Genomic DNA, 13,220 nt, shown 5'->3' on the forward strand with positions numbered 1-13,220 from the left:
TGAGGGTTCTGTTTCAAACATTTTAACCCTGTTCTTTATTGACTTTTTAAAAAGGATTCGAGAATTAGGTATTATTCATTAAATTTTATTTATTTATTTATGGCTATGCTGGGTCTTCATTGCTGCATGGGCTTTTCTCTAGTTGTGGCCAGCTGGGGCTACTTTTTGTTGTAGTGTGCAAGCTTCTTATTGCGGTGGCTTCTCTTGCTTACGGAGCACACACCGTAGGGTGCGTGGTCCTTAGCGTTACGGCTCCCAGGCTCTAGAGCATGGGGTCGGTAGTTGTGGCATGCAGGCTTCGTTGCCCTGAGGCTTGATCCTCCTGGATCAGGGATTGAACCCGTGTCTCCTGCATTGGAAGCCGGATTCTTTATCACAGGGAAGCCCCTATTAAATTTTATAAACATATATTTTAAAGGTCAGCTGGTGGATTTTAAGATACAGGTGTGCACTCAGTCCTCTGCTTTAATTATTAAAACAATAAAGTACAGCTGATCAGAATAAAAATGATTTACTTATACAGAGTCAGAATTTAGGATTTCACCTATGAACTGGAGAGACATTGATTTGGTAAATTGAATAACTTTGATTTTAAAATAGTATAGGTAATTGTCTCAGTTGTTTTTTGTTTAATGGTGGCAATTAATATGTAGTGAAATGATGTATATATGGATCAAGCAAGTGAAAATGTAAATCAAAGTATTAGTTGTTTAAATGGTAGATTGGAGTGACTTGCAATGTTCTAGTGAGTTACATGGTTTATTTTGTACCTTTTTTTATGACTTGATGAGTTAAATTTATTTGTGTTTTAAACCATGTAGTGACTCCAGAGAACATGTGAGTTAATTGTACTGTTCTTTTTTCAGTTTTTATGGGCCAGGATTTCTAATACCAGGATTGTTGAGACTAGTAACCAATTTTATTTTGTATTGTTGGCAAAGTTAATATATGACAGTGCTCAGAACCATGGCTAGTATACATAAAGCTACGTTAAATGTCTTTATTATTACTACCATCAGTCTTTGGGGATAAGACACCAAAAACTGGTGACAAGTTGGTTAGCCTAAAAATTGGGTAATTGATCCTAAAACCATGAGCTATGGACATGCAGTCTATATGTATGGAAGAAGAAACTTCCAACATAGTAAAAGCTATTGAGATGGAAGCATGAGCATATCTCTGAACTTGATATAATGAATATAGAATTGGAAACAAGGAACACTAGCTCTTTCCCTGGTAATAAGTGGTATATGTGTGTTACAATACATTTGGGAAAGTCATCTATCTTTTCACCTAGAGATAGCCACATCTGTAGGAAAATATACACATGAAAATTTGAATCATATTGTACATGCAGTTTTTGGTTCTGTGAAATAAATGCAAGTCCTCTGGATTGTTGAATAGGTGTTTGCATCCATCCTTAGTATCTACTTGCCTTTCTAGCATGCATATCCAGTAGTCCCCTCTTCACAAATCAAGAAAAGGTCATATATCTGTTGTTTATACTTGCCTTGATTGTTTCGTCCTCTGTTTACTGTTAGAACAAGCATGTGTTTAGGTTCTCATTTCTGATGTGGAGGGAAAGAGGGGTCACTTGGTTAAAGAAGCAGATCTTTGTGACGCTGGTTGGTGAAGGGAGGAGTCTTTTTAAGATCCCGTTCAGCTGAGTGGGTTTTTTAGCTTTTTAGTTTTTGCCTCAAATGGTGTCTTGGTCTTGACTTCACTCTTTGAGCGTGTAGGAGTTTGTGGCCCTTGTCACCTGGAAATAGAAGTTTGTCCTCGCGTAGTATGTTTGATACACTTAACAATGCTTTAGTTAAGATATAAATGTGTTACTTTATTCCATTGTTTTGAAGGCATACTTTTTTCATATTCAACATCTCTAAAATTGGGATACTTCTTTCATTTGGTGACATCTTCCAGTTACAATGGTTCTTTCCTAGTGGTACATAACCTAGTGGTGTCTAGTGGTGCGTAAGGTACTCCTTAAAATTAGTGTGTCACACATCAGTGAAATGTGGTGATTAGTGATTCCCGTTGTCTGACATCCCGAAATAGCCTTAAGCTTTATGTGTCTCTCATCCTCTGCAATGAATTTTGAGAACTGAATAAATATTTCAGTGTATTTTTTTCTGTTCATGATTAGAGCCAGCATTCGCTATGTGTTGGGTATTATTCTGAGTGTGTATCTGTGTGTGTGTGTATATGTGAAGTGAAGTCATTACATATATAGTCGTATATGTCTATATAGTTATTTACGTGATAAGATTTACTGTATTTTGGAGCTGTGAGGACTAACTGAAAATGTCAGGATTCTTAATGTAAGATATCAGGTTATTTCACTTACTAAGTGCTTTCATTAGCTACTACAACACACATTTTTAAATATAAGTTTTAAATATAAGTCACAACCCGTTCTATAAGAGATACTAAAAGTTACTGCTTAATCTCATTTTACAAATAAGGAAGCTGAAAATCAGACTTGTTAAGTAACTTGCCCAGAATTATGACATAAATTGTAAATTATAATAGAAGTGCATTTGAATTCAGGTCTGCCTGAATTCAGTGCCCTTGCTTCTAATGACTATACCATTTCTGGCTTTAGAAACTGTAATTTGGATTTTTTTTTTTTTTTTTAACTTTTTGATGGAGGTGGGAGGGAGCAAATCTGGCTTTAGGGGAGTCTATTTTTGTCCTAGGATATTATAAAATAGTCTGTATCAATGCTTTCAAAGAAGGCAAAATAATTGATTTATATTCTTTTATATATTAAGATGGTGATGGAATTTCCTGACAATGTGTTAAATCTTGATGGGCATCAAAATAATGGTACACAGCTGAAGCAGTTCATTCAGGTAAGTTTTAAAAATTAATGTTGTAAATGGCTTGTGTGTGCATGAGCATGTGCGTGTATGTGTGTGTTTTAAGGAGTCAGAGATGTGAGCAGTCATTTTATCTTACCTAGGGCTCTCTAGGTCGTAAGGTTCAGTGTGGTTGTTTTCTTTTACTGTTGCTCCAGTTACATTTACATCCCTGTGATGCAAAAGATTTGGTGGTGGTTGGTGTGTTACCATTTTACATGTCCATAAGGCATTAGCTTCACTGGTTTAATTTTAAATTTAATTTCCCTGTTTTTAAAAGATAGGACAGACAACTTTTCTTTGAGAACTTTGTTATTTTCTCTAATTGTTTTCTTTGGTTTAAAAAAAAAACTTTGTATTGTGAATTTTCTGATTTTTATTTAATTCTTTTTTAAATTTTATTTTATTTTTTTATGGAAGTATAGTTGATATACAATGTCATGCTAATTTTTGCTGTACAGCAGAGTGACTAGTTGTACACATGTATGCATTCTTTACATTCTTTTCCTTTGTGGTTTATCCCAGAAGATTGGCTATAGTTCCCTGTGCTGTACAGTAGGACCTTGTTGTTTATGCATTTTAAATGTAATAGTTTGCGGGACTTCCCTGGATGTCCAGTGGTTAAGACTTTACTTTCTAATACAAAGGGTGTGGTGTGAGTTCTGTCTCTGATGAGGAGCTGAGATCCTGCATGCCTCATGGCCAAAAAACCAGAATATAAACAACAGAAGCCATACTGTAACAAATGCAATAAAGACTTTTAAAAAAATGTAATAGTTTGTGGCTACTAATTCCAAACTCCTAGTCCTATTTAATTTTTAAACAGTGTGATACTTTGTAAATACACTATATATGATCAGTATAAAGGAAGATAAATGGCTAATTTATTTCAAAATTGTTTCAACTTTTGGAGAAAACTGAATTAAAGGTTAGTGGTAAATATGATAATATCCTTCTTGGGAGTTACCTTTCTCACCTTTATTTATTTATTTATTTTGGTAAACTGGATTATTGGCAAAGAAGGCAGTGGCACCCCACTCCAGTACTCTTGCCTGGAAAATCCCATGGACGGAGGAGCCTGGTAGGCTGCAGTCCATGGGGTCGCTAAGAGTCGGATACGACTGAGTGACTTCACTTTCACTTTTCACTTTCATGCATTGGAGAAGGAAATGGCAACCCACTCCGGTGTTCTTGCATGGAGAATCCCAGGGACAGGGGAGCCTAGTGGGCTGCTGTCTATGGGGTCACACAGAGTCGGACACGACTGAGGTGACTTAGCAGCAGCACACTACATTACTTGTAGTATAACTATAGCTCCAGCCAAGTAGAAGTTACTTCCTGGAGTTTTTGTCTATTTCCCTACATTCATATGCACCAGCATTTTACTCACTGCTGCTGCTGCTGCTAAGTCGCTTCAGTCGTGTCCGACTCTGTGCGATCCCATAGATGGCAGCCTACCAGGCTCCGCTGTCCATGGGATTTTTCAGGCAAGAACACTGGAGTGGGTTGCCATTGCCTTCTCCAGTGCATGAAGATGAAAAGTGAAAATGAAGTCACTCAGTCGTATCCGACTCTTAGCGACCCCATGGACTGCAGCCTACCAGGCTCCTCCGTCCATGGGATTTTCCAGGCAAGAGTACTGGAGTGGGGTGCCATCACCTTCTCCGACTCACTCACTGCAGGCTCCTCCATAGGTGAGATGGGCCTTGTTCTCTCCCACTGATCCGTAACACACCTGCTCACGCCTCCAGGTTGAGAACTGCTGCCCTACATGATCACCATCCTAACTTGACTCATGCAGCTAAACATAGTGTGTTGTTAAAGGTTGACAAGGAGACATAGTAAAGCTACATTGTTTTTATTCTTTTTTCTTTTAAAGCTTTTTAAGTGAGAGTACTACTCTTAATACTCACATTGAACAAGCACTGGATTTCCAGATGCAGGGTTTCTTTTGGCTGTGCTGGTCACCTACTGCACAGCCCTGGCATCCCAAGCAGCGTTTGTTTATTTTAGCTGTGCCGTGCAGCATGCGGGATCTTAGTTCCCCAGCTCAGGACTGAACCTGTGCCCCCTGCACTGGGAGCTCAGGGTCTTAGCCATTAGACCACCGGGGAAAGTCCGTAAGCAAAGTTTTTCATACTTGAGATTCTAAAACTGGGCTCCGGGGAGGGCAGTGTAAGGGCTGTGGAATAAACTCAGTGCAGCATGGGTAAGGCTGACCCATCTTGCCTTTCTGACTCAGTTGCAGGTAGATGGCAGGCCCTGCCCGGGTTGTACTTACTGCACAAGGATAAGGAATCAGAAGGAGTAGTGAAAGTCATTTTATGTCTTCCTTATGAACTCTTCTTTATCTTTCTTTCCCTTTTTTCTCAGCGACATAGTATGCTTAAGCAACAAGATCTAAGTATTGCCATGGTGGTGACATCACGTGAAGTCTTGAGCGCACTTTCTCAGCTTGTGCCATGTGTGGGTTGTCGTCGCAGTGTGGAACGCCTCTTTTCCCAGCTTGTGGAGTCTGGAAATCCTGCCCTTGAACCCCTGACAGTGGGGCCCAAGGGAGTCCTGTCTGTAACTCGAAGCTGCATGACTGATGCAAAGAAGCTTTATACATTGTTTTACGTACATGGGTGAGTATAATCAATTAGGAAACAATGGGTTTGCTTAAGTTTTTAAACTCAGTGACAGTGGGTAGCTTTTTTTTAACTTTGGGGCAAAGCTTAAGTTCAGATTTACCACAAGTAACTTCTGTGTGCCAATGACTGTAAAGTTTCTTTTCTTGAGGGAGAGACAGGCAGTAAACAAATATATACTTTGTGAAGAAAGTTGTTATGAAGACAAACCAGTAAGGGAGATAGAGAATGAGTGGGTAGAACTCACGTGGAGAGTGGTCAGGGAAGGCCTCTCTAATAAAATGACATTGCATATAGGCTAGAATAGAGTGAGGGAGTGAGCCATGTAGTTATTTGGGTGAAGCAGAGAAAGGGCAGCAGGGTAAAGGTTCAGAGATTGGAGTTTCCCCGGCGTGTTTGAAGAATAGCAAGGAAGCCATTGTGACTGGGGGCAGATGAATGAAGGAAACAGTAATAAAAGATGAGGTCAGAGGAGCACCGAGAGGCCTAATTATGTGGTGCTATGCTGAGGTCTTTTATCTTAACTCTGAGACGGGAAGATTTGGGAAGGTTTTGAGCAGAGGAGTACGTGGTCTACCTTGGAGTTATGCTTCCTTTTACCTCTGTGTTACGAGTAAGTGGAAAGCAGAGAAACAAGCTGTTCAATAGTCCATGCAAGAAAGAACAGTGACCAGTATAGTGGCCACAGAGATAATGGGAAATGGCTGGATCCAGTAGTTGCAGTGCCTGGACTAAGTTGCCCCGAGGCATGTGGGATTTTAGTTCCCCAACCAGGGATGGAACCTGAGTCCCCTGCACTGAAAGGCAGATTCTTAATCACTAGACCACCTTGGAAGCCCTAGGAGGAGCAATTTCGCAGAGCTGACTTATGGGCATATTAATTTGAGGTAGCAATTGGGAGTGCAAGTAGAGTTCAGAGAGTTCTGGCCTAGGGATATAAATTTGTGCCATCAGCATATGCATATATATATACACATACATATGTATATGTATGTATACATATGTATATACACATACACACATGCACATGTATCCACACACCCACCTATAAGGTGAAATGTGATCACCAAAGGGTAAGTGGTGTGAATAGGAAAAGAGAAGCTGTCTGAAGGTGGTGGTAGAGATTATGGATTTTTATTCTGCCTAAGAAAAGAAGCTTTGAAGGATTTCTAAATAGAGATAGAAGAATATGATTTTTGTCTTGGAAAGATGACTCCAGCTGCTAAGTGAAACGTAGAATGTAAAGGCAAAGGGTAGACGGCAAGGAGACCATTTGGGAGGCCAACTGTTGGAATTGACTAAGCTAGAGAGGCAAGTTGGACAAGGGTCATAACAGTGGCGGTGATGAGAAATGATCTAATTCTGGATATATTTAAGAGTTGACAACCTATGCTTATTGGTTGGATTCAGGGTTTGGATGTTTAGCATTATGTATTTCTATATTTGCATAAAATTTCTGTTGAAGGCTCTTCATCAAGGATAATGTATGTTTATTTATTTTTTAAAAACTTATTAGCTATATGAGCTAGGACTTTTAACAATTATTTTTATTTTGACTGTGCTGGGTCTTCGTTACTACTTGAGCTTTATGCTAGTTGCAGAGAGTGGGGCTCTTCTCTAGTTGTGGTGCGCGGGCTTCCCATTGCAGTGGTTTCTCTTACGGAGCACGGGCTCTTCGGCTTGTGAGCTTTCATAGTTGCTGCTCCCGGTTTCTAGAGCATAGGCTTAATAGTTGTGGCTCATGGGCTTAGTTGCTCCATGGCATGTGGGATCTTGGCAGAACAGGGATTGAACCCATGTCTCCTGCATTGGCACTCAGATTCTTTACCATTGAGCCACCAGGGAATCCCCTGTTTATTTTATTTTTAATTAACCTCCCCCGCCTCTTTTTTTTTTTTTTTTTTTGGCCATACTGCACAGCTTGTGGGATTTTAGATCCCTGAGCAGGGATTGAACCTGGGCTCTTGGTAGTGAGCGCTCAGAGTCCTAACCACTGGACCACCAGGGAATTGTCAAGGATAGTGTAAGTTTGGATAAGGGAGTATGGCTGAGTGTCAGGTAGCAATAAGTAATAAAATATTGGAGTGCCAGGCACACTGCTAGATACAATGCAGACGTAGGGATGAATGAGATGGATGTAGACTAAGGGAAAGAGTATGTTGAATAGAGCAGGCCTCCTTCAACATTCTGATAGTCTGGGAATGGAATAGGAATATTGTATAGACCCTTGGGTTAGAGTTCATTTGAAGAGAATTTTTCAAAGTGATACGTCTGTAATACTTTAAATATACTTCTCATTAAAGAGCATAAAGATTTTGAAAATTCTCAAGAAAAATTAATGTTAATCAGACCTTTAATGGTTTATTTATTTTTTATTATTTGTTTATTTATTAGGTCCAAACTAAATGACATGATAGATGCTATTCCAAAAAGTAAAAAGAACAAGAGATGTCAGTTGCACTCCTTAGACACGCACAAACCAAAACCTTTGGGGTAAGTAAAATTGATTATCAAGATACTTTGTTAGTGTTAAGATTATAAATGTTGATCCTATTTGGTAAAAAGAGAAGAAACAATGCTAGTTTTATTTCATTAATTGTTTACACTGTAAAATAGAACACCATATAATTGGTCAAAATAAATATGTCTCCTAGTTCTTTTTGCATTGGGTCTATATAGGGTCTCAGTATAAGTTTGACTTCTAAAAATTTTTTTCCCTTGTATTAAATGTGTTTCAGGGAAAGGAGGTTGAGATCTTTGGTTAATTTATGTAGCCAATATTAATTTTTTCAAAGTAGTGGTGTCATTTTTTAACCTAATAGTTGTATAAATTATTTTTCTTGTCTTTCTTGTCTTTAGGTCTCCCTAATAATTTATCAAGGATTTACCAAAAAACCCTTGAGTTAGTTAAAGCAATGTGAATTTATGTAACTAATTTGCAGTTTTCTTCTTGGTTAGATGCTACAGTGCCCAAGGCTGCCCCCTTCTCCCAGCTCAGTGTCAAGTTTCCCCTTGAAAATTGCTTGGGGTTGGGGGTGGGTGGTAAGGAGAAGTCATGGAATTTGAAGGGAGTTTCTAAGAAGTAACTTTTGGGGAGAATGGGATGATATAAAACTGTGCTCCTGAATTAATTTTAGAAGTTAGTTTTTTGAACATCTCGTTAGTATTGTTGACATTTTCCTCCCTGGTAAAAAGATCTGGATGACCAGGTGGTGGTATGTTAATCTCTTTTTTGCCCCCATACTCAGGAACAAAAAAATTTTTTTAAACTTTCATCATGAAGACTGTCAAACACATAGAAAAGTAGAGAGACTATACAAGGACCCTGTTGCCCCCAAATACCTTTACCCAGACTCACTTGTTACCAGGATTTGCCACATTTATTTCATTTGTTTGCCTTTTCCTTTGCTGAAGTATTTTAAAGCAAATTCCAGACATCATGTTATTTTACTACTACATTCATCTCTAAATACAGTGACATTTTCTTTCATGACAGTGCCATTATAACACCTAACAAAAACTTAACTACAATAATATAATACCCAGTTGATATTCACGTTTCACCGACTCTCTCTGAAAGTGTCTTCTTACATTGATTTGTTAGAATCAAGATTTACATAAGAATCACACATGATTTGTAAATGTGAGAACTCTAAACGCAGTAAAGCTCTGTACAACCTCAAATGGTTATCTAAGGATAATTATTTCACATACCTGATTTACCAGTATCTTTAAAGAATTCCTGACTCTCTGAGTGCAGAATTTAGTCTGATTTTCATTGGACAGTAACCTTTATCTGAATAACCTGTTGACTAAAACCACAGAATAGTCTGATACAATACAAAGCCTGCCTTCTGTTTCTTGATTATGAATGTTTGTCACTGAGGAACTGAAAAGCAAGAGCTACCCCACATGGTAAACATCTGTGCCCATTGCTACCTTCCTACAAAGACCAGTCGTTCCATTTTTGCTCTGGATTCCATTGCTCTCTTGTTCTTGACTTTGCTTCATCGATTACTTTCATTAAATTGACATATAGCTGTGTCTGCCTATGTTTTAGCTTAGAAATAAAAAACATAACCTCCACAGGCTTCACATCCAATGTCAGCTCTAGCCCCACCACATAGGAAGCCAGATGTTTTGGAAGATTGTTTGCCGAATTATGCAATCAGTGTGAGTGGAGTTAGTTGATCTTAAGCAACACCTCCTAAGGTAGTTTCAGTTATTCCCCGTGCCATGTGGATAGCTGGTCAGAGTATAGTCTGCTTAGCCAAGACTTCTCCTCCTCCACTTCGGATGGTCACCGCCATTCTGTGCTACTATGACTTTTTGTATTTTTCCACTGTTGTTCCCCCCTTTCATTTTCTTCAGGGGAAGGTATAATACAGTTAATTAGGTTTTAGCCTAACCAATAGTAACAGTCCAGTTCAGTCTTTCTTAGAGTATTCTCATATTCATACAAGCAAACCTAGGTTATTGTCTGGGAGTAAGTGTGTGGTCTGAAAGAAAGGTCTAGGCCCAGGTTGTAGGCCTGTAGCTGATGGGTGGTGTACCGCTGACTCTTGAACAGCACAGGGGTTAGGAGCACAGATCCTCCACACAGTGGAAAATTTGAGTGTAACTGCTAGTTGGCAACTTCATATATTATACATGGTTCCTTCATGTCCTCATATTCAGTAACTGCAGATTGTGTAGTGCGGTGGTATTTACTATTGAAAAAAATCCACGTGTAAGTTGACCTGCGCAAGTCAGCCTCGTGTTATTCAGTGGTCAGCCGTATAAGATCACCTACAGGAAGAGTAGGGTAACAGAAAGGAATGCTGAGGACTTCAGTTTAATGGTAAGAAAGAATAAGTCTAAAGAAACTTGAGAGAGTGGCTGGAGAGGCAGGAGGAAACCACGGGAAAAGAGTGTTTTGGGGGGCAGGGAGTTGGACAGCTGTGTTGAAGGTTGCTGAGTTATCAAGGACCTCAGAGTCCATTGGATATAGCAACACCAAGATAATTGGTGATCTTGATGAGCGGATCTGTGGTTGAATGCATCAGAATCCAGATCAGAATGTGTAGAAAAATGCATGCATTGCAGGGTCTTAATGGACTAAGCTGTCAGTGGAAAGTATGGAAGTAGAACAAAGAAGTGAAAAGACTCCCTTTTTCAGAAAGCTTGATCTTGACAGGAAGAAGAAGTATAAAGACATTTGGTTTGGAGAGATTATGGATAAAATCTTGATTTGAGTTATAGAATTTCAAGTTGTTTTAGAATAATGCTTTCACATTCTGATGGTATAATAGTCATTCCCCAGCCCTTTTCATCAAAACTGAGAATTTGAGAGTTATGTGGATCACTGAAGCATAATTAGAAAATTTGAAATTTGGGAGATTAGAGTAGAAGGATGTAACATGCAAGGCAGAGCAGGAGTTGAGGTGTTTGCTTCAAAAATAAGAACCATTCACCCTTTCTTAAGCCCTTGTGAGATGAGACTAGGGAGCTGAATTGTATGTCTGATCTTATATGGTGGGCAGGGGGTTGAGAAATACCTATTTAGCTATAGAAAGTAGGTTAAGTAAAGATTCAGAAGTGTTTCCATCTCAAGCATCCCAGGTAATGAATTTCTAGGACTAGTGAGACCTGCAGAAGAACAGGCAGGAGCCAGTTGTTCAGAATCATGAAAAATCAAGAAGACTATCATTGAATGGAAAATAGAAACACATTTCTCTTGGAATGCACATCTGCAACAAAGCAAAATGCGTGACCAGCGCCACATTGAAACCTGTGGGGGAGGGAGAGTCTGGGAAGTTTTTAGTAAGTTTTTAAAAAATTATTTGTGTAGTACTACTAATTTAGGCTGTGTTAAGTGTTCATCTTAGTATGCTATCTTTATTTTCAAAAATGTAAAATTTTATTTAATTAGATTAATTTGTGACTTTCCCAGCTACTTGTAAATATGAAGGTAGATAAGAATTTTGTTGCCATGGGCTAGCTATAAAAGCACATTAAGTAGATCAACACTTGTTAGCATTTTCAATTTGTGGAAAGTTGATCCATGTATAGAAGTGAAAATATTTTGCAATTTTTTCAGCCCTTTTGACTTTAACATTTCAAGTAGATATGCTCATAAAATGCTTACTATATTAAACAGTTACTATCTTGATAAATGTAAATGTTAAATTATTATCAAGTAAACGTAATAGTTGAGCACACGTTTTTGTGTAAAGATATGAGCTCCTGTATAAATAACATTTTAATATGGTTAAAGTAAATATGTAATTATATACAAATTTGCAAACTTACCCTACTAATATATCTTAATGTATTAAAGAGTTCATGATCTTAATTTAGACTATAGAAATTATTCCTTCAGATCATCTCAGTGTCACTAAGCTTTGTACTGTACTGTACTACAGTGAAGGGAGCAGTAGCAGTGTCAGTTCAGAGAAGTTAAGTACAGATAAGAGGAGTAGTGAAGACCACAGGAAGGACAGCAAGTGTAGGATCATTTTCCATTATGGACCTTTCCAGGGAACAGCCAGGTAAAATCAAGCACTCCTTTACTCCGCTTTTTAAAATGTTTTTCCATTATATATGCCTCCATCTCACTAAGATTTGTTTCTTTCTGCAGAGGTTGTTGGATGGATGTATGGGAACTCATGTCCCAAGAATGCAGGGATGAAGTAGTTTTAATTGACTCTAGTTGTCTTTTAGAAACGCTAGAAACGTATCTGCGAAAACACAGGTAAGTCCAAAGGTCATGATGATGTAGTGGGAAGATGCTTTAGGTGTCAGTCACCTTCTTCCTGTAATAGTACTCTGCTGCTGCTGCTAAGTCCCTTCAGTCGTGTCCGACTCTTAGCGACCCCGTGGACTGCAGTCTACCAGGCTCCTCCGTCCATGGGATTTTCCAGGCTGGAGTACTGGAGTGGGGTGCCATAGTACTCTAGCCCTCCCGTTAATACCTGCCACCAGGCGGAGCTTAGTGCTAGGGCAGGAAGTTCCTTTATGGCACGATGCTCAGTGTTGACCTTCTTGTGTTTTACCTGTTGGTTCCAGGCCAGCCTTTCAAGGAACACAGAGTGACTGTGAATTGAATAAAGTGTACTTAATCACTGTGGAAATTCTTGTATTCCTTGTTTTTGATGGACGTGTTTCATGGTATCATTTTCAAAATTAAAGTTAAAATAGCAGCTTTTACTTAGTAATATTTTCAATTATTTTTTCTTTGTCAAGAGCTAAAAATAGAGTTGGAAATCATGTGCTTCGTGTATTATAAAAGTAACTTCAGATTTTTCTTTTTAGAATACTACTTTACAAAGAATTTTCCAAGTGTCATTAACATTTGCAAATTCATAGGGAGGGAGAGTACAGTAGGAAAGGAAACCCATAAAGGAGGCATCTAGAGGTGGCGTTGTGCTGTTTGTCACGTGTTGGGTTTGTGGTTATGTGTCTTATGTCTTTGGGACAGATATACACAATTACTTTGGGGACGCTTCTAGAAAACACACGTAAATTATAAAAACTGGCATTATCAAGGTTGGTGTTCATATGGCAATGAGCTAATGACTTAATCTGCATACTAAGTTTATTAAGTGTTTTTCTTTTTTCAATTACAACTTTCTTGTTTTTTGCCTTATTGGTTGATTGTACCGAAAAGAATAGAGAATGTCAGTTATTTGGAGTTTGGGAAGTAAATGTAAAACAAATGAATGTATAGGTCCGTCATAGATACCTTTCT

At 38.6% G+C, this 13,220-nt stretch overlaps 1 protein-coding gene across 13 annotated transcripts in view; it reads left to right on the plus strand.

The window, feature by feature from the left end:
- Nucleotides 1-13,220, plus strand: part of GGNBP2 (gametogenetin binding protein 2) — a 34,019-nt gene that overhangs the window by 6,519 nt on the left and 14,280 nt on the right. For 7 of the 13 annotated variants that reach the window (XM_061390248.1, XM_061390251.1, XM_061390252.1 and 4 more), the window contains 5 exons: nucleotides 2,775-2,855; nucleotides 5,235-5,488; nucleotides 7,886-7,984; nucleotides 11,896-12,021; nucleotides 12,111-12,224. In XM_061390248.1, coding sequence (XP_061246232.1) covers nucleotides 2,775-2,855; nucleotides 5,235-5,488; nucleotides 7,886-7,984; nucleotides 11,896-12,021; nucleotides 12,111-12,224 — 674 coding nt within the window. The remainder of the gene's footprint in view (nucleotides 1-2,774; nucleotides 2,856-5,234; nucleotides 5,489-7,885; nucleotides 7,985-11,895; nucleotides 12,022-12,110; nucleotides 12,225-13,220) is intronic. The other 6 variants (XM_061390258.1, XM_061390254.1, XM_061390256.1 and 3 more) reach the window with 1 other exon arrangement.

The sequence above is a fragment of the Bos javanicus genome, chromosome 19 (genome assembly GCF_032452875.1).
Source record: "Bos javanicus breed banteng chromosome 19, ARS-OSU_banteng_1.0, whole genome shotgun sequence".
NCBI classification, from domain to species: domain Eukaryota; kingdom Metazoa; phylum Chordata; class Mammalia; order Artiodactyla; family Bovidae; genus Bos; species Bos javanicus.